The sequence below is a fragment of the Hoplias malabaricus genome, chromosome 7 (assembly GCF_029633855.1).
Source record: "Hoplias malabaricus isolate fHopMal1 chromosome 7, fHopMal1.hap1, whole genome shotgun sequence".
Taxonomy (NCBI): domain Eukaryota; kingdom Metazoa; phylum Chordata; class Actinopteri; order Characiformes; family Erythrinidae; genus Hoplias; species Hoplias malabaricus.
This window is the reverse complement of record NC_089806.1, coordinates 43,079,016-43,099,402: the sequence shown is the minus strand read 5'-3', so window position 1 is coordinate 43,099,402 and position 20,387 is coordinate 43,079,016. Positions and strand designations below refer to the sequence as shown.

The following is a 20,387-nucleotide window of genomic DNA, read 5'->3' as shown; positions in this document are numbered from 1 at the left end:
TACATTTTATATCATGTGGCACCTCTGTGTTTAAATGATAGTTTCATAAACCTAAATTACTCAGAGTTTGTAGTAAATGTAATGAAATGAAGACAGAACTAAAGCAGGATGAAAAAGGAAAAGGCAGTGTGTGCCTTTAGTGTGGCACCTCCCATTAGAAAATCTGGGCTTTCCTCAGCAGAAGAAATATTTAATTTGGAAGAAAATGTGAAACAAATTTCAAGTTCAAGTTCAAGAAGTTTATTGTCATTTCAGCAGTATACAGTGTTTACAGTACACAGTGAAATGAAATAGCGTTCCTCCAGGACCAAGGTGCTACATAAAGTGCTACAATTAGGACGTGTTAAGCACATATATTTTCTTCATATAACAAAAATAAGTTTAATTACTAATAAAAATGAAAAGACACAAAGAAAATTAAAAACTTATGAGGATTCACACGAGGACACACAGCCTGTACTTTTCTCACTCATATGTAATTAGTAACTGTACATAGTAACTATTACGTTGTTGTTACATGGTTATTAATACAAAATGTGACCTAAGTCACTGCAAAAACATGCAGAAATAGAGGGGACATATTATTTACATGTCCTTTACAACTGCTAAGTGACTAAAATATGTGATGATAAAAATAGTAAGTGTAGGGATCTATATTGTAATTTTATAAAAATGTTCTTACCATTATCTGAGGAAAGGCACCAGAAAACTTCAATTTTCCGAGGAGCAAAAACTGACCCTTCATCTAAGCTCCAGATATTGAAGGGTCACCAAATGCTTGCCAGGACCTGTGTGCTTTTTTGGTTTGTGGTGCTATGTTTTCTAGTTGGGCAAAATGTTGACTTCCTTTGAAGAAATTGAAGATAAAAGTGACCAGAAAGGCAGCTATAAAGAGTGATTAGTGAGTAAGCCATCAGACATCTCTTGAGTGCAAGATGAGGTCAAAGCCAACACAGAATTCAAAGAGAAGATGCCATTCGTGGAGTTAGGCATATTCAAGTACCTGGTGATGCCATTTGTCTTGTTTAATGCCCCAGTCATATTTCAAAGGCTGATGTGATGCAGTGATATAGTTCCTCACTGGGGTACCATACTTCCATCTGTAGCCTTTTTTAGGGATGAGATATCCACTAAATTCACATCTAAGCCACTCTTTGATTATGAGCTGGCATTTGGCTGTTTCTTAATATGTATAATATGTAAGGAATAACAGGATTTGAGACACTATCCATACAATGTAATGCAGTGTAATGTAATGTGCAGTTATTTGTCATTGTACAACGTACAGCTAAATGTGTCTTCCACATTTAACCCATGTGTGGCAGTGAACACACACACACACACACACACATTAGTGCAGTAGGGTCTACGGAACACACACCCAGAGTGGCGGGCAGCCATCCCCTGCACCCGGGGAGCATTTGGGGGTTCAGTGCCCTGCTCAAGGGCACTTCAGCTGTGGATTTTCCCAGTGTTCCATGGGGATCGGACCAGCAACCTTCTGTCACCAAGTCTGATCTCTTACCATTAGGCCAAGGCTGCCCGCATACATGGTAATATGAATATATACATCATTGAATCAGTATTTACAGCCATATAAACATATGCAAGGTTGCACAGTGTACACATAGTTTATATACACCATTAGTATATGTGAATGCTACATATAAATAAGTCCAATGTATACAGTATGGATCAGTGTGTGGACAGTAGAGTTTATGGTCAGTATTGAATATTGGTTTACTGTGGGAAAAGCAACAATTTTGAATGTCACAACAACAGTTTGAACAGTATATTCTAGAAATACATTAAAAACGGAAGGGAATCTAAACAGACAAAAAAGTAATTAGCGCAAACATATTTAATTTCTTACACTGTCATTCCATTCTCCACGGTGCTTGCTTGGAATGGCCAATAGTGGACCAGACCCTGGTCTGCAGTCTCTACAGTCCACTCTATTGATACACTCAAATTCCAAATTCCTGTCCAGTTTAAACTTTGCTCAAATCTCTGCATGATTAAAACTGAGATCCTATCTTTTAAACTACTACACATCCACTCAAGTCCCCTTTAGGCTAAAAACACATGATTAAGAACATATTCTGTATGTCCACTGTTCTCGTTTATGAAATCCACAGTCCCATTCCGATGTGTCGATTGCCTGCTTTGGTCTGTGAATGAGTGATTCCATCTCATGTGCTCTATCATAGGTCTTCATCGTCGACGTTGCTGTTTATCAGTGATTGAGTGCGAGTCTCTGTGATGAGAGCAGGGTATTGGTCCTCCAGTGTGTCATCCACAGCCTGAAGGACGCTGTTGACTACACTCAAGAGTAGGATGTCAGTGCTGCGGTCCACTGACAGCATCGAAATGTAGTTCTTCACTGGGAGCACATAGGACAGGGGCAGCCCCACCAACTCTGCTGCCTTCTGCATCTGTGGAGGTGTTAGAAACACACAGGTTAATTATTTTATTTCATACAAGGGTTAAATGGCAATGAGTTTTAAATGATTTTCTGCTGTAAAGCTTCTATTTCCCAGCAGGTGTTAGGCCCACTTATGATTCTCAATGGAGATTTTCCAGTGAAGGGAAAACATGTCATGAGAAGATCTCAGAGCTCGCTGACTGTGAAAAAAGAAAGCATGCTGCTAATTTATATGGGTGCAGACCCATTATGTGCTTTAAAAACAAATAAAAAACCTTATATTGTATCTTATATTTTACTGGTAACCAGTGCAGTGAGGTCAGAACCGGAGCAAAGTGGTCTTTTCTTTTCTTGAATGCACTCAAGACCAGCTGCACATGATTGACTAAGGACTGACTAATCCCAAAGTACAGAGAATTGCAGTAGCCCTGTCTTGATGAAATAAAAGCATGAATAACTCTTTCCAGGTCCGAGTAACACAGAAAAGGCCTAAGCTTCACAATATTTTGTAATTGATAAAAGCCACAAGGGGGCACAGTGGTGCAGCAGGTAGTGTCGCTGTCACACAGCTACAGGGTTCAGCTAAGCCTCAAAAGGGTACAGTGTGGCTCATAAGTAAAGCAGAGTTACCTTCTCCCGCAGAGTTCGACTGGAGTAAACATTCTTTACATCCTCCTTCACTGCATCACACACTTGATCCACATGTGTCAGCAAAATCAACTGAGGGATACCTGTAAAGGATCAGAGTTCCCAACATTTTAGATCACAATACAATAAACATATACCGTGTGCTTTGATGTTTTCTATCACTGTAGAAAATGGCTGTGCTGCTTTTGTCGGATGCACTGCTGATCATTTTAGAGCCGTTCACATTGCTATAACAAACACTTACACTTGATTTTTTCATCAGAGTAACAATAAAATAGTGACGTACATTCCTGTTCTTTCCTCTTATTGTCTGCAGTGGTAACTTGTGAAGCACACAATTATAAATTATGTTTTTATTTATTTTTTCTTTTGGGCAGATCACATTTATAAAGCTGGATTATATAACATGGCTGTTTAAAAGGAAAGCAATAGCATTATTTGGTTAAGAGATGAAAAATGTACTACAACATGGAACATTATAGAGATGAGTGTCACGACTGGACAGAAGGCAGACACAAGCGGTGAGCAGTATAAAGAGTTTATTAGCAACAATCCACAAGGGGTTAACAATAACTAGCACAGGTCGAATATCAGGAACAAACAGTACCTCAGAGATAAACCAGCAGAGTAGTCGAAAATCCAGACAGAAGGGTCGAACACCGGGAACAAACAGTACATCTGAGATAATCCTAAAGAGTAGTCGAAAAGCCAGGCAGAGTTCATAGACCGGAGAGCAAACAAATCCAAATGGGCGAGACAGGGACGAAAACCGAAAGACGAGCATAAGGTAAGTAACGGGGATTCAAGACAGACTGGAAAATAGAGAACGCTTTGTATTCGGAGATAAATCACGCAATACTCGGCAATGACTGGTGAGTGAGTGAAGCTTAAATAGAGAGATAAGCAGGTGTTCCAAATCAGAACTCTGGTGATTGAGAACGGTGTGGTGTCATGTGACTGTCTAATGAATTCTGGGATCTGGAGTTCAGAGAGCCCTGCGTGACAATGAGGATATGGAAGGTGTAGTTAATAATGCATTATCTTCTATGACTATATTTTAACTGAATGATCATTTGTGCGGATTAATCCATCAAAATATTTTCTGAGACATTGTGTGCAATTACATAATTTACACCACAGAGGGCTCCAAATCCCCTAAAATACACAATGCAGTTTTAATATCTGAAAATATATGCACAGGCAGCACTGAGAAATCACTTTACTGTGAGGGAAGAGTAGATTCAAAGGAAGGAATCGATGCCTGTGTTCTTCAACGTTGAAAAGTTAATGTCTAGTGTTTCTTTATTTATTTTTTGGTCAGCATCTAGAAGTGGAAGATCTATGTGTTGAACCCTTACCCAGGTCCGACACAGAGGTGTGGAGCTTTCTGAGGATGGACTTCAGGCTGCTGGAGTAGGACGTGACTTTGGAGGCATCAAGCACAAAGAGGACGCAGTGGGCCTTGTCCATCAGGGAAGGGGTCGCTCTGTAGCCACTGACAGTGTCACTGATGGGAATATCGCTCTGGAACTGGAGCACAACAAAACAGCAGAGCAGTCACACACGTGTGTCCAGACGGGAAATTAATCAACTTAAAAATGAACCCCCATATCTACAGTTCCTAACTTCCACATTTATTCTGTCACTGTAGGCAGGTCAATTTTAATCCTGAATTTACTTTAAAAAATGTTAAAAATTCAAGATTAAAATTGTATTTAATTTTAGAGGAACACTAGGTAGTATTTTCAGTAGTTTCAAAAACATTGTGAAGCTCCACTGACCTATAATATGGGGGATAGAGCCTCTATGTTTCTACTCTGGGCTCAACAATGCAGAAACTGCACTATGTAGCTTTTGGAAGAGGGCAGAAACCACACTCCCTCCCCGCCTTGATTTCAGGACAGTGATATAAAAGTCACACTGCAACTGTAGGGGGAGCCCAGGAGCAAGAATAGGAAATCTTAACCAGTATTGTGCTGGTCACAACTGTCACAAATTCCACCCTTTAGCTAGGACTCAGAGTCAGTGCCAACAACCTCTGAGACGTGTGATGAAAAATACTGCATGTTTTTAAAACACTTTACAATAGAGTTAAACAGCTCAACACGCTTTGAGGAGAATGATCACTGTCACAGACTTTCTCTGACAGCTAACAGGTGTCTGGGCTGGCCATCCTACCCAACCTTTCTGGGACATCTGTCCTCAAATGGCCAAGGTACCTCTAGGGCTTAAACCAGCTTAGGCATCAGTGCAAGCCTGGGGACAACACCCTGGAGAGGAGGCCAGTCCTTCACAGCGGAACACACACACTCACACATTCACACCTACGGTCACTTTTGAGTCGCCAATCCACCTACCAACGTGTGTTTTTGGACTGTGGGAGGAAACCGGAGCACCTGGAGGAAACCCATGCGGACACTGGGAGAACACACCAACTCCTCACAGACAGTCACCCGGAGGAAACCCACGCAGACACAGGGAGAACACACCACACTCCTCACAGACAGTCACCCGGAGGAAACCCACGCAGACACAGGGAGAACACACCACACTCCTCACAGACAGTCACCCGGAGGAAACCCACGCAGACACAGGGAGAACACACCACACTCCTCACAGACAGTCACCCGGAGGAAACCCACGCAGACACAGGGAGAACACACCACACTCCTCACAGACAGTCACCCGGAGGAAACCCACGCAGACACAGGGAGAACACACCACACTCCTCACAGACAGTCACCCGGAGCGGGAATCAAACCCACAACCTCCAGGTCCCTGGAGCTGTGTGACTGCGACACTACCTGCTGCGCCACCGTGCCGCCCCTGGGGATAACAGCACTTTTTAAAATGTTTTCATACAGTAGGTTTGGAGGAAACCCACGTAGACACAGGAAGAACACATCAAACTGGTGACAGTGATGTTATTCGGTGCTTCCATATGCAAAGACATTATGAAACAGATGCCATCATATAAACACAACTTGTATAAATCACACACAGCAAAAATCACCCCACCCAGCACCCTCCCATGAGCGCTTCCTGTCAAAGGTGAGCGTATAGTGTGGATCATACAGCTGTTAAACACAGTCTTCTCTAAAATTCATCTCCAGAGGTAATGTATTTGTCATTTCTAAAACCCACAGTCTAAACAGAAGCACTGTTCCAGATAAAGACAACTTTATTTCCAAAAATCCAAAATGAAAAGGCAACTCTGTAAAAATATCTGGACCTGTTCTCCGGAGTTCACGGGTGAAAGCAGCTTATGATAATCTTTCACTGATCTTTGACAGCAGTGGCACCTGCTGAGTACCTGGTATCCTTCCGGAACGTGGCCCTTGATGACGGACAGTGTGTCGCAGAGAGAGAGGCCAGTAAAATCTTCATCTCCAATGGCCATCACATCACACAGTCTCAGAGCCGTTGGAGAACCTCTTTGCTCCGCCCTGATGTCATACGAAGTCAGCTGGGTGAGAGGACAGAGGAGAAAACACAGAGAAACCCGTGTCTGAGGTTTTAACTGAGAAGCATCCGGAGTCAGAGGCATTAAACTCTTCAGACATCTGGTTCCTGTCACCACCACTGGACGTCTGGGGATTTTAATTCCTCTACAATCTCCAGTTATTAAAGCTGTGCTCTGATACATTTTGAAGACTATGCTCAGGTGGCAGTTCTGATGGTAGGTGGGAATGTCATGCATTCACATATGTACATGCAGTAAGTATATGTCCTGTACCTTTTTGGTGAAGCTGCCTGTTGTCGTGCCGACGTTGGGCAGGTGTACAATGCGTCTGTACATTGTGGATCTGATGGAGTTAATGAGGCTGGATTTCCCAGAACCCACTGGGCCCAAGAGCAGTGCCCTGATCCGGGGCAGAGTCTCCACCACTGATTTATACGACACAAAACTCTCTCTCAGGGTCTGTCTGCTCCTAAAAACACATGTTATATCAGTTTAAAACCAAAATCTTTTAGATATCTCATGCTTCTTTATTATTCATTATAATAAACGGCCACAACGACCCCACTGGTTTGGGTTAGGATATAAATGGCCAATGACAGATTATTACAGGGATGTTGTAGTTGCAGGAAGAGAGTGGGGTGGGCCCCAGGTGAAGCTTTAATGGATTGGCATAGGATGTTTTACATCTTATCCTTGGTATAATAGCAATTAGTGCAGCTTTAAGTTAGGGCTGGACAGTCATTCAATATCGATATATTTCGCAATAAATATTATATTATTTTTAACACATTTTCAATATTTCAATCTACATTATTTACAGCATCTGTCACTGACTAACAATCATCACAGGGCGCTGCTCTGTCACAGCTCCAGGGTCCTTCTCCCTGTGTCCGTGGGTTTCCTCCAGGTGACTGTCTGTGAGGAGTGTGCTGTGTTCTCCCTGTGTCTGCGTGGGTTTCCTCCGGGTGACTGTCTGTGAAGAGTGTGGTGTGTTCTCTCTGTGTCTGTGTGGGTTTCCTCCGGGTGACTGTCTGTGAGGAGTGTGGTGTGTTCTCTCTGTGTCTGCGTGGGTTTCCTCCGGGTGACTGTCAGTGAAGAGTGTGGTGTGTTCTCTCTGTGTCTGCGTGGGTTTTCTCCGGGTGACCATCTGTGAGGAGTGTGGTGTGATCTCCCTGTGTCCGCATGGGTTTCCTCCGGGTGACTTACTCTTTGTTTACTCTTTGTTCTTGGCAGTGTTTACTAACACACAGAATATGGACCATCCTTTTAAATACAAATATTATAATCACTGACTTACTCATCTGTCCAGGACACATTCCTCCAAGGGCTGGGTAGAACATCTCCCAGATCTAAAAAATAAAAACATCTAAGCATCACTGTTAATGCTAATTAGCTTTAATTAATACAGTTAAGGGAGGTGTGAGATCATTGTAATATTTAAATAATATAATGTAATACATAAAAAAATAAGGCCTCTTTGAGAGTACCATGGTCATGCTACATTTGAGGTGTGTGCTCTAAAGAGGGCTGTACACCTTAGGGCAATATATGGGGCAGGTCCACACAAGGGAAAACAGCTAATTAGATGATAGCTTTACATTAGTGACACTGTAAAACTGACCTTGGACACGGTGGAGCTCCACATCCACACAGAACTGGCTCTTTTCATTGGGCCATCCAGTATTGTACGTCATATCCCCACAGAAGTTCACGTACATACTCTGGTCCACTGAATAAATGTGTAAGCTGCTTCCAAAAGAGACAGCAGCTGGACTTGGTGGGGTGGATGGGTGGACCTTTGCCACATTACCAAAACCAAAGCCTGAAGGTGCACCAAAAACTGGTGGCCTCGCTTGGTTGATGGGCTCTCCAAATAACCCACCTGTACCTGCTGCAGTTGTCCCAGCAGCTCCAAAGGTGGAGTGAAGCAGTGAAGGTGGAGTGACTCCAGTGTTAGTAAAACCAGAATCAGATTGAACTGAAACACTGAAATGCACCTGGACAGCTTTGGCAGAGTTCAGCACAGGGAAACGTTTGGCTTCCTTGTTTATTTCAAATACAAAGGCCTCTGTGTCAGAAAACTCTCGTCCAACATTTAAGGACTTGCTGGTGAAGCCCCCTCTGACGGCCCCCGACTGCAGAACCGCCACCAGAACAAACTTGCCATGGTTGTCGAATCTGGAGAGCAGGGTGTCAATGCTGGCTCGGTGATGACTGCTCTTGTAGAGGAGATGGAGACGAACTGGCTGAGGAAAAAAGCCCTGAATGCTCCTCTCCTTCTCCCCGTCCAGTGAGGATACGATGGAAGCCATTTGATCGAATTAATCAGCTTCAAACCAAGACGTTCAGGTCCAGTCTGTGAGTGTCAGGTTTGTGCCCGATGCAGTCTGCTGACAGCAACAGGAAACGAAACTTAGCACAAAAACTCCACCCCCTGCCTTTTGACTGCAGATTTGGCAACACACACTGGAGAGGGAGGGATAAACAAGCAGAGAGACAGGCAGAAAAAAAATGTCAGAGAGAAAGAGAAACAAAGAGAAAAACAAACCTTCATTAACCATATTGCAGTGTGCAGAGGCAGCGGGGCAATGGCAGACCACCCTGATAAACCCTTTAAACTCATCAGGAAACTGGTTCAGGGAGTGGACCTGGAGTCTTTGGTGGAGGTGTAGAAGAGGAGGCTACTAAGGTAACTATCCAGGACTATGGAGAATGCCTCACATCCCTGACACGCCTCACTGGAGCCCACCTTGAGCCACAGACTGAGACCCTGCAACAATACTAATATCATATCAGTTCTTGTGCAACATGATATTTATTTTTCCATTTGCTTGCTTTAATTAAAGGTATCTTATATGTATTATATACAAATAACTATATTATAAATGTTTCCTGTATTTATTTGTATCCTGCATTTAATTTGTTTGTTATTTTAAAGCCATCTCCGCTGCGAGAATTTCCTTAGGGATTAATAAATCATCTCAAAACCGATGGATTACACTTCATAATTCATAACAAATAAAATACAGCTTTAGTTAGCAAGCGACATTTTACACATCCAAATGTCTTTATTAAGTATTAAGAACAATTTAACCTCCTCAACATAATTGTTCATTAACATTTTACAAATATTAGCAATACTGTAAATAGTCTTTATTGTAATATCTGTGTAATCCAGAGGAGGGCGACATATCTCTCAGAGCAGTCACAGAGCGCTTCACAATCCAGTGTTTTGTTTATAATTTTTTAATATTTCTAATTTAATATGTGTAATATTTTCTACACAGTCTCTACTCGAAGAGGACCGTAGTGATTCCGCGGATTGAGAAGAAGCCCTCAGGCCGACAACATGCTTCTTTTTAAGGCAAGTTCGCAGCCAACAGCCGGTGAAGTTCAAGTTCATTTTTCTAATTCTCCGTTCCACCTTAAATTGTACGACCTTTACACTCTTGTGCTCACCACAACACCTTCTTAATCCACATTAAAAGATGACTGAATACAACGGAAAGTTCAGAAAAAACATAAACCGACCAACAGGAACCCGTCCACGGTGTAAAGATAACGGATGCAGCATTTAAGGTGGAACGATATGTTAAAAACAAGAAAGAAGAAAGTGCCCTTAAGGTGGAACCGAAGATTCAAACGCAAATGTGGAGCTACTCCACAAGCACGTACCGTTTAAGGTGGAAACATATAATCAGTGATTGCTGCACAATTTAATGTGGTACGGAAAAAAATAATAAATTGGTGTTAAGTCGAACAGATGATTCAGTTAAAAAGATGATGAACGCTCTATTATTTAAGGTGGAACCAAAAGGTGAGTGATGTACTGCACCATTTAAGGTGGCACGGAAAATACTAACAAGAAACCCGCCTTTTGTTTACATCATCAACAGCTGAAGGGTTGTGCGGAAGAGTCGATTCCCAAAGAGTCAATTGCTTCATTCCTTCACCCGAGTCTCTTAGTAAGTGATTCGAAGTATCGAAACATTAGGAATCAGTATTCAAGCAGGTTACAAGAGCGTATAAAGCATATCTAAAGCATTGTATTCATAACTCAACACAGTTACCTGTAGCTCGATTGTTGTAGTTGTTAAAACATATACGATTATTTTATAAACACGTTGGTTTTAATTAAATGGTTTGAAGAGTCGATTCCGTGGACTCGGCCTGCAGGAGTCGAGAGTCAGAGAGGTGGATCACTACTGTGGGTTTTTCCTGTTCATTGTCAATGCCGGGTGACTGAAAAATACTTGTCTTTTCGTGATTATGCTTCGTTATGCTTTATTTATTTGGCTCTTATTTCGCTGACAGTGGTTTGATGTCACTGTATTTTCGCAATATATTCTGCGTTTTTGTCTCGTTCATTTAGAGCAATATTAGTGCTTATTTTTTGTAGTTATTAGTTAATGTTAACAGTACAGTAGGGCCTGGGGTGTGAGAGTGTTGTAATATCAAGCATCAGAGAGACTAGGGGACATGTTAGTCTTGAAGTCTAGAGCTACAAGCTCCTGTAGCCTTTGCCCTAGTTTTCTTTATTGAAAGAGAGTGAGAGGGAGAGTCCTGGCTGGACAAACTTAGATCAGTGCCAGAGCCCAGAACACAGCAGGAGACAAAAAAAAATCCCTGTCTGCCTGTTTATTCGTCCATTTGAAGAAAATATCTGGATCAGAATTCGGAGACCTTTTGTGGAAACCGGTGCGAAAACCCGTGAGGACCATGCTGCTGTCTCTGCTGTGTCCCTCTGAGCTTTGGTCGGGCTGTATGGACATCGTCTCCAGACCCTGCACTCTCCTCCTCAGCCTCCTTACTGCCTCTCTCTTCTGCCTGTGGGGTCGTGAGGGGCAGGTCAGTGGTGTCACTGGGGTCACTCTTATATTTACATTCACATTTCCTTCATTCAGTGGATGCTCTTATTCAGAGTGATGTACATTTTAAATCATGTTTATAGAGGTAGAAGAATGCAGAGTTAAGGGGTCTTGCCCTTAATCGTGATCTCTTAATGGTGTAGTGTTCCTGTCCGAGCTGGGAACTGAACCCTAGTCTGTTAGTGTGGAAGGCAGCGGTGTAATTTCTGTACCAATCCCTATTATTGGGGTTAAATAAAGGTAATTTTACACTCTGTGGTACCTGCTCTGCTTGATTCTGCTGAACTCTCCTCGCTGTTTGGTCCCTGGCCCTTCATTCGTTTTCCATTACCACAACTCGCCCCAGAAATGTAGCTGGTGACGCCTCAAGACCCCGTCTTCAATGGGAACGAGCTGCCGTCGTGAGTCGGATAAAAACAAACGTGATCTCTGCTGCAGCTGGAGAGTGGTGAGTTACAGATGGAGAGTTGGTGCTGGTCGTCTGCGTCGCGTGGCGTAGAGTGACGACTCTCTCTGGACGATCAGCGCTCTGCAAGGTTTACACGCCACGGTTTAGTCCCTACTCGACTCGCTCTGAACCACGAGAGAACAGCCGCTAAACAAGAACCCGCTTCCAGAACCAGGACCCGATTCACCTGGGGGAGGAGCAATAAAATCAAGTCGAGTTGAGAAGGGACCGTGGAGTGGAATGCTTCCATAATTTGTGATGTTGGCACAATAAAGATGTATTATATTCTCTCTCTCTCTCTCTCTCTCTCTCTCTCTCTCAGGTGCCTCTGCTGGTGTGTGGTGATGGGTTTCGGGTGTTTCTGCAGAGACACTGTCCTGTCGTTGTGGAGCGTTTTTGTCCCACTCCGTGGTGCTGGGGTGGACGCCTGCAGACGCTTGTTCGTGTGTTTATTAAGACCACCCCTGACGTCACGTACCGCAAGTACGACCTTTCTGATCATACTCAGGAATTAATGCAATTTATCAATTAAACTTTATTATTAGAATACATTACAATGAGAATAATACGTCATTCTCTCTCGCTCTCTCTCTTTCTCTTTCTCTCTCTCGCTCTCTCTTTCTCTCTCTCTCTCTCTCTCTCTCTCTCTCTCTCTCTTTCTCTTTCTCTTTCTTGCTCTCTCTCTCTCTCTCTCTCTCTCTCTCTCTCTCTCTCTCTGTCTCAGTGAGCTGATAAAGACAGGGGATGGTGGTCAGTTGTCTCTGGACTGGGTGGATAACTCTGACAGTGCTGAACACACACAGAGCTCCACTCGTCCGACAGTGCTCCTCCTCCCAGGACTGACTGGAAACAGCCGACAGACCTACGTACTACACGCTGTCCAGCAGGCCACACGCCACGGATACAGGTGTGTGTGTGTGTGTGTGTGTGTGTGTGTGTGTGTGTGTGTGTGTTCGTGTGTTTTTGTGTGTGTGTGTGTGTGTGTTCGTGTGCGTGTGTTCGTGTGTTCATGTGTGTGTGTCTGTGTGTGCGTGGCCGATAAAAGCTTCACACGTCTTGTTGAGAGAAGCAGCTCAGATCCAGTTTTCCACAGATCTGATTTAAGTGGGACATATATTCTAGCGTCTGAAAGGCAGAATGCCACAGGAAATCTGAGTTGGATAGAACACTGAAATTTTAACGGCTCCTTTCCTTTGTCTTTACTGTGACAACAGTCCGACTTCGCAGACTGGATTCAGTTATTGGAAGTTGCAAAGTTGACATTTTCCTTGATTTCTAAAAATGAACCTGAGCTGCGCTGCAGTGTGAACACAGGCGTAAATCGCTTTTATTTGGTTTTAGCTTATAGCCTCAATCCTTGCAGACTTCTGATTTGAATATCTGTGTGTGTGTGTGTGTGTGTGTGTGTGTGTCTTCTGAGCCAGGTGTGTGGTGATGAATAACAGAGGGTTCGGAGGAGAGGAGCTGCTGGTGAGTAACTCTTTGTTTGTAGTTTGTTTGGTTTTGTATTTTCTCGTTGTTTATTCTGTTGCTACTTCTTCAACTTTGGGAACAGACCGATAGAAATGACTCAGAACGACACAAAATAAAAGTTCTTTTAATTGACATACAGCGCTGTGCGAAGGGTTTAAACACCTGAGATAATGAGATTTAAAACTGCTATTTATTTAATCAGTAAATTTTTATTTGCTCAGAAAACCCCCCCAAAAAACCATAATATTATAATAAAAACTGATCCCATTATCACAGTGTGTGAGAGACTGTGTGTGTGTGTGTGTGTGTGTGTGTGTGTGTGTGTGTGTGTGAGTGTGTGCTGGTTTAACCCTTCCCACATCTCTCCTCGCGACAGTCCAGTATTATTTGAGGTTATCACCCAATCCCTAGTTTTAAAAAATACTGCGCTGTTGATTTAACAAATCCATACGATGAGGAGAACATCTGGAAACACACTTTGTTCTTCACTCGCTCATGACACAGACACTAATTTTTAGAAGAAAAAAGTTAGCCCTTTTTATGTTTGTGTTTATTGTAATTGTATATAATTCTGTAAAAGAACCATGAGCACTGAGACGATACGTTGTTGTAGATAATAACCGTAGGTGCCTAAGACTGTTTAATGAATGTTAGTAAGGTTTTTGCTGAAGTCTGTGAAGGTATCAGGTTTGTTTCTTTGCCTCAGATCTGTTTAATGGTTCAGAGCAGCGGAGATCTCTGAGATCTTGTGTAAAACCTGTTCTTGGAATATTTCTAAATCTGATTTATAGGATTTAGCTGAGTTTCTGAAATGTGTTGCAAAGAGCATGTGACTCATTTCCTCCTGTTTCTTTTACTCTTTTTTAACCCTGTCCTCTCAGACTCCTCTCACTTTCTGTGCTGCTGACACTTCAGACGTAGAGACAGTGGTCGATCATGTCAAAAAACTCTACCCACAAGCCCCTCTGCTTGGAGCTGGCGTGTCTCTTGGAGGGTGAGGAACTGCACACACACACACACACACACACACATTATATAGTAGAACTAGAAGCCCTGAAGATAGTGTCACTGCCACACAGCTGCCACACTGTCTCAGGGTCCTGTGTGAGATCTCAAGGGGGGGGTGTATTCTCCCAGTGTCTGTGTGGGTGTCTTCCAGGAATTGCCCTGCTTTCTCCTGTTTGATTTGCTGTGGATGTTGGTTGCAGGATGCTGCTGTTGAATTACCTGGCGCGTAAAGGCCGGGACTCTCAGCTGGTCGCCGGCCTCACTCTCTCCGTTAGCTGGGACTCGTTTGAATCCTCGGCATCGCTGGAGCAGCCAATCAACAAGCTGCTTTTCAACCGCCACCTCACCAACAACCTGTGCCATGCCATCAACAGGTTAGCCCCGCCCACTCAGTTAGGCACTGTCCCAATGGCAGCTTTTCTGCTTTTTCTGTTTTGTAGCAACACATTTATATGGTATTTATAGTGTGTGTGTGTGTGTGTGTGTGTGTGTGTGTGAGAGAGAGATTTAACCCTTGCTGTTTCACAAATGGATGTGACTTTAAACAATAAACAAATGTGATATCGTGATTATCATGATTGTCTGACTTGTTTACGTGATGATGTCATGCAGTTACACATAATATGGCGTACATTAATTACGTGAATAAAAGTATTTTCAGTGTTGATATTTTGGCCAAAAATATCGTTATCGCCAAAATAACCGGAAATATTGTCCCAGAAATATATCGGCCACCCCTAGTCTCTGAAAGACGCTTGAAGAAGAAGAAGAAATGGATTCCTTGCGTAGCCGCAGCAGTGATAAAGAACTAGTTATTTTCCTTTTAAGCGCCGCAAATAAACGCCAGACACATTGGGTTATCCACTGTTCTACAGAAAATACAACAACACGAGCACCTCATTGAGGATCTAGAGCTGTATGAGGAGCTGTTCTGAAGGTGTTTCCGTAGGTCAGTGGGGGAGTTTAAGGCTTTTATAGTGAGCGTGTTCTGTCCTGTGAGCTGTCCCTCTGCCGTCCTCATGCTCATTTGTTTGGTGTGAAACCACAAGAGTGGAGCTCTGATTGGTCGCCTGATTTTAACGTATCCGTGCAACACAGAAATTGACGTCAGTTTCTGACTCTGTGTGAAAGACGGCAATAACGTACATGTTCCTTTTCAAAACTGATTGTTCTTCAGTAGAAATCAGACTCGGTGCTTTGTTAATCCAGATCACATCTTGAATCATGTCTGTAGATTAACCCTTTCCTGAGTTGTCCAATCCAGAAGCGGAGTGTGATTAATTTATCACATCCCAGCGTGCTTTATTCAGCTGTACTTAGATACGTCGTAATGGCCCCAGCATGTTTGGACAGATGAGGTCCTGCTGATTATTGTGATATGTGGTCAATGCCTGTGAGTTAACCCTTTCCTGTCCTGCACTGGACCCTTTCTTCTGTCTCTCCTCAGACACAGGAAGATCCTGGAGAAGGTGATAGACGTGGACTATGTGCTGAAGGTATTCATGGTTCGCAGATGTAGAAATGTCTCTCGCTTTTCTGTCTCGACGACCAGCTGCTTAGCACTGACAGTAATCCACAATAACACACTGTTTACTTTTAATGGCGGCTCCTCTTCCTCTGTAGGCACGGACAATCCGGGAGTTTGACGAGCGCTTCACGTCTGTAATGTTTGGCTATAAGTCCTGCACTGATTACTATAAAGACGCCAGTCCTGGATACAAGCTGCAGCAGATCGCCGTTCCTGTGCTGAGTTTAAACGCTGCCGATGACCCCTTCTCCCCCAAACATGGTGAGATACATGAGAGAAAGAAGTGAAGACCTCTCTCCCTCCCTCTCTCTCTCTGTCTCTCTGTCTTCATTTCTCTCAAAACACAGAAGCTGAGGGTTTGGTTTTCCCTCTAACACCAGTGACTCTGATACCGGGGTGTAATAACACTGTAATAACATTAACAGCCCAGTCCCTGCACTAATGCTTCGTCTATCTCTCAATCAGTTTTTTCTACCCTCCCTATCCTCTTTATTTCTCTGTCTTTCTCTCTCGTTTGCTCTCACTATCCATCTCTGTCTCTCCCTCACACTTTTTTCTGCCCACTCCCTCTTTGTCTTTCTCTCTACCATTCTTTTTTATTTATTTATTTATTTATTTATTTATTTAACCCTCATTTTTTTCTCCTCCTCAATCCCCACAGCGTTCCCGGTGCCTCTCGCCCAGCGTTTGCAGAACGTGGCCCTGCTGGTGACGGCTCACGGAGGCCACATCGGTTTCCTGGAGGGTCTGTTTCCTCACGGCGAGGGCTACATGGACAGAGTGTTCGGGCAGTTCGTCCGAGCCGCTTTCGAGCATCTGGAGGACCTGAGAGAGGCCTGCGGCATCCGGGACCAGGCCACAGAGTGACACCAGCGTCCTTATTTAGTCCGTTAGTCAGTACAGTCTCTGCTCACCTCAGTGCTGGAGGTTTCAGGTAGGCAGCGCTTAGAAGAGACAGTTTGGAATTAATATAACAATGAATAACATTGATATAAATGATGCTGACGCCGCAGGGTCAGTGAGACTGACTCTAAATAAGTTATAGAACTGTAGTTATCCTTCAAATTTACAGCGAACAAACCACATCGACATTTCTCCTCATTACTATCATAACTAATGATCTCTTATTGATCTATGGATATACAGCTGAAACTGTGGCAGCACCTGGAGAAACTTGAAATGAGGCACCTGTTTTTGGAGTTTTGTTTCACATTCACTGAAGTAGAATGTGATTTATTTGAAGGCATTATTCATAGCACAACTGAAATGTGCTGAAAGGTTAAAGAACTTAATTTAGACGCTGACTGAATGGCCAGTAACTTAATCACCTCCAGGTAAATAGTCACCCCCTCCAACTGTGACACTGAATCACAGATTCAGACAGCCATGGTCTCTGACATCACACACCTAAGGAACCAATCCTGCGGGAGAGAGCTTTCAAGATGCAGGCGAATAGCAGGGTTTTAAAGGGTTAAATGATGACCGTTTACAGTAAGATTGAAATTGCAGAACCAATCGGCGGTTTGCCTTCCTTTCTTTTAACGTACAGTGCTTATATACAGTGCATTATCGGAGTTATTGCAACTTGCCAAATAATAATGTCATTTTATAAAAGCAAGCACCAATTTCAGTGTTGTGTACCGTATTTATATTAAAACTAGCTCAATCTGATTTTAACAGATTTAATATTTTCATTTCCTGATGTGTTCATATTCATACATCTTTAATATGCTTCTTTATTTAAGCCTTACAAAAGGTGTTCAAAAGTATATGGACAACACCTCCATTTGTGCTTTGGCTGTGTAAAGACCAGTCATGTTCCACCACGGGAGCAAACGTTTTCCTTATGAATCTCACTTAACGCACAACAGTTCTGGGATGCAGTTCACAAACCACAGTGCTGGAAGCACACAGTTCTACAGAATCCCATCCTTCTGCGTGGGATCACACTTTCCCTACTTTGGAAGTCAGGAGCTGAGATATCGAGTCACGATGATTCAGTGATGTGGCTTCCAGAGGCAGTTTGATAGATTCTTACACACTTACACACTCTGTGGTGTTACACGCTTCACAGCTGAGCTGTTGTTGCACGTAGACGTTTCCACATCACAAACACAGCACTTACTGTTGTCTAGGGCAGCTCTGGCAGGGCAGAAGTGTAATGTACAGGCTCGCTGAAACGGTGGCATCACTGAAAGTCACGGAGAGATTGATTTGATGAATCTTTTAGCAGTGAATGTGGCGAAAATAGCCAATAATTATGATAGTTTTTAAAATGTGTAATAATTTAATAGACTTTTCACGATATGATGAATGAAATGAAGGTTTTTAAACTTTGAATACACCTTTGCTTTGTTAATTTTATTGCTGTTCTGTCTTGTAACATCTGTGCCTCTGAACCAGCAGTACCTCGCTCTGACGGCAAGTGTATGTTTTAGTTTTATTCCATATTCCAGCTCACCTGAACTCGGTATTGAAGAACTGATAAGTTTATTTATGTTGGGAGCAGAGAAGTAAGTCTAGAGCATTGAATTGTGATGTAAGAGCTGCAGCTCTACGGTAAAAGCAATCGTAAATGTGACTGCAGGGACACTTCAGTGCTTTGGGAAAATGTGAAGACACACTTTATTTTGTTATCATTTATATGATGTATTTTTTTTTCCAGTTTGTTGAGCTCAGTAAATTGATATGAAGTCCTAAAAATGGCAGAAAATATCATAATTAATTTGGAATAAGGATGTTGATCATTTTGCTTGGAATAATGTATGAATCCCACTCATATCCTTTTGTTTTTTGTTTTTTTTTAGTTTAATATCATTTACTCATAACTGTGCACTGAGTTTAATAAACAAAAACTGCAATAAAATGGTTAAATGACTTGTTTTCCTGGCTTTTCTGTTTTGTCAAATGTCAAGAATCATACGCTTGGCCCTTATTTAGTTAATCATGTTATATACAGACAAATGTGGTCAGGAAATGACTGCAGGCAAAATACACAAGAACAACCATCGGCTCAGGAGCGACTCTGCTATTTCCTCAATGGCTCTGTGTCAAAACAGCCGAATGACTTAAGACGTGTTACTCATAGATAACATATAAATGATGGCAAACTAGGGCATGTCCTAGGATGTGACTAGTGGAGCTGCCTTTACGTGGTGTAGAAATGGAAGGTTTCTCATTTGAATGCAAAGTCATGCCTTAAAATGCTCATTCCTACATTCAGCTGCTAATCATTACCACCCTCACACTTTATTGTCCTGTAGTTTCTTCAGTAAAGTTCTCCTCAGACAGATTGTGCAGAAGAGAGAGGTCTTGTTGATTGGGAAAGCTGCTGGAATCTGCCTGATTAATTTTGGCTTTTAATCCACCAACAAACTGACTCTATTTGGGGCGACAGAAGAAGTTCCCTTAGGCGTCAGATCCGAGGACTCTGGCTAATTGTACGTGTGTATTTTCTCTCAGAAGGGGTTTTTGATTGGCTATGCTCCTGCTCTGACCCGGGGTACAGTGGTGCAACAGTGTTGCAGTCACACAGCCCCAGGGATCTGGAGGTTGTGGATTCAAGTCCCGCTTAGGGTGACTGTCTGTGAGGAGTGTGGTGTGTTCTCCCTGTGTCTGCGTGGGTTTCCTCCGGGTGACTGTCTGTGAGGAGTGTGGTGTGTTTTCCCTGTGTCTGTGTGGGTTTCCTCCGGGTGACTGTCTGTGAGGAGTGTGGTGTGTTCTCCCTGTGTCTGTGTGGGTTTCCTCCGGGAGACTGTCTGTGAGGAGTGTGGTGTGTTCTCCCTGTGTCTGCGTGGGTTTCCTCCGGGTGACTGTGTGTGAGGAGTGTGGTGTGTTCTCTCTGTGTCTGCGTGGGTTTCCTCCGGGTGACCGTCTGTAAGGAGTGTGGTGTGTTCTCCCTGTGTCTGCGTGGGTTTCCTCAGGGAGACTGTCTGTGAGGAGTGTGGTGTGTTCTCCCTGTGTCTGCGTGGGTTTCCTCAGGGAGACTGTCTGTGAGGAGTGTGGTGTGTTCTCTCTGTGTCTGCGTGGGTTTCCTCAGGGAGACTGTCTGTGAGGAGTGTGGTGTGTTCTCTCTGTGTCTGCGTGGGTTTCCTCCGGGTGACTGTCTGTGAGGAGTGTGGTGTGTTCTCCCTGTGTCTGCGTGGGTTTCCTCAGGGAGACTGTCTGTGAGGAGTGTGGTGTGTTCTCTCTGTGTCTGCGTGGGTTTCCTCCGGGTGACTGTCTGTGAGGAGTGTGGTGTGTTCTCCCTGTGTCTGCGTGGGTTTCCTCTGGGTGACTGTCTGTGAGGAGTGTGGTGTGTTCTCTGTGTCTGCGTGGGTTTCCACTGGGTGCTTCAGTTTACTCCGACGCACCAAAACACACGTTGGTAGGTGGACCGGTGACTCAAAAGTGTCCGTAGGTGTGAGTGTGTGAGTGTGTGTCGCTCTGTGAAGGACTAGCACCCCCTCCAGGATGTGTTCTCGCTGTGTGCCCAGTGATTCTGGGTAGGCTCCGGACCCACCGCCACCCTGAACTGGATATGGGTT

The 20,387-nt window shown here is 43.5% G+C and overlaps 3 protein-coding genes across 10 annotated transcripts in view; 2 read left to right on the top strand and 1 right to left on the bottom strand.

Moving 5' to 3' along the window:
* Positions 1 to 301: 301 nt before the first annotated feature.
* LOC136701725 (interferon-induced protein 44-like) lies at positions 302 to 10,374 on the bottom strand. Of its 5 annotated transcripts, none has more exons than XM_066676390.1 (9): positions 10,212 to 10,374; positions 9,085 to 9,306; positions 8,158 to 8,923; positions 7,834 to 7,885; positions 6,810 to 7,005; positions 6,306 to 6,539; positions 4,432 to 4,603; positions 3,056 to 3,156; positions 302 to 2,435 (listed from the first exon to the last, which is right to left on the bottom strand). In XM_066676390.1, the coding sequence occupies exons 3-9, from the start codon at positions 8,846 to 8,848 to the stop codon at positions 2,205 to 2,207; spliced, it is 1,677 nt and encodes a 558-aa protein (XP_066532487.1). In that variant the 5' UTR covers positions 8,849 to 8,923; positions 9,085 to 9,306; positions 10,212 to 10,374; the 3' UTR covers positions 302 to 2,204. The 5 variants fall into 5 exon arrangements, 4 of the variants coding, with proteins under 4 accessions (XP_066532487.1, XP_066532486.1, XP_066532489.1 ...); XR_010803852.1 differs by lacking the exon at positions 9,085 to 9,306 and adding an exon at positions 3,681 to 3,762 and having other exon boundaries at positions 2,297 to 2,435; positions 8,158 to 9,002; XM_066676389.1 differs by lacking the exon at positions 9,085 to 9,306 and having other exon boundaries at positions 8,158 to 9,002.
* Positions 9,093 to 20,387, top strand: part of LOC136701726 (phospholipase ABHD3-like) — a 16,899-nt gene continuing 5,604 nt past the window's right edge. Inside the window, exons 1-10 of one of the 4 annotated variants that reach the window (XM_066676394.1) lie at positions 9,093 to 9,225; positions 9,824 to 9,900; positions 12,175 to 12,335; positions 12,577 to 12,759; positions 13,277 to 13,322; positions 14,207 to 14,319; positions 14,534 to 14,707; positions 15,781 to 15,829; positions 15,957 to 16,122; positions 16,523 to 18,723. In XM_066676394.1, coding sequence (XP_066532491.1) covers positions 9,886 to 9,900; positions 12,175 to 12,335; positions 12,577 to 12,759; positions 13,277 to 13,322; positions 14,207 to 14,319; positions 14,534 to 14,707; positions 15,781 to 15,829; positions 15,957 to 16,122; positions 16,523 to 16,728 — 1,113 coding nt within the window. In that variant the 5' untranslated portion in view covers positions 9,093 to 9,225; positions 9,824 to 9,885 and the 3' untranslated portion in view covers positions 16,729 to 18,723. Of the gene's footprint in view, positions 9,226 to 9,773; positions 9,901 to 11,006; positions 11,385 to 12,174; positions 12,336 to 12,576; positions 12,760 to 13,276; positions 13,323 to 14,206; positions 14,320 to 14,533; positions 14,708 to 15,780; positions 15,830 to 15,956; positions 16,123 to 16,522; positions 18,724 to 20,387 lie in introns of those variants that run through there. The other 3 variants (XM_066676395.1, XR_010803853.1, XM_066676393.1) reach the window with 3 other exon arrangements.
* prkg3 (protein kinase cGMP-dependent 3) overlaps positions 16,678 to 20,387 on the top strand; it is a 22,507-nt gene continuing 18,797 nt past the window's right edge. The window contains exon 1 of the mRNA XM_066676387.1: positions 16,678 to 16,795. The gene's annotated coding sequence lies outside the window, so the exon portion shown is untranslated. The remainder of the gene's footprint in view (positions 16,796 to 20,387) is intronic.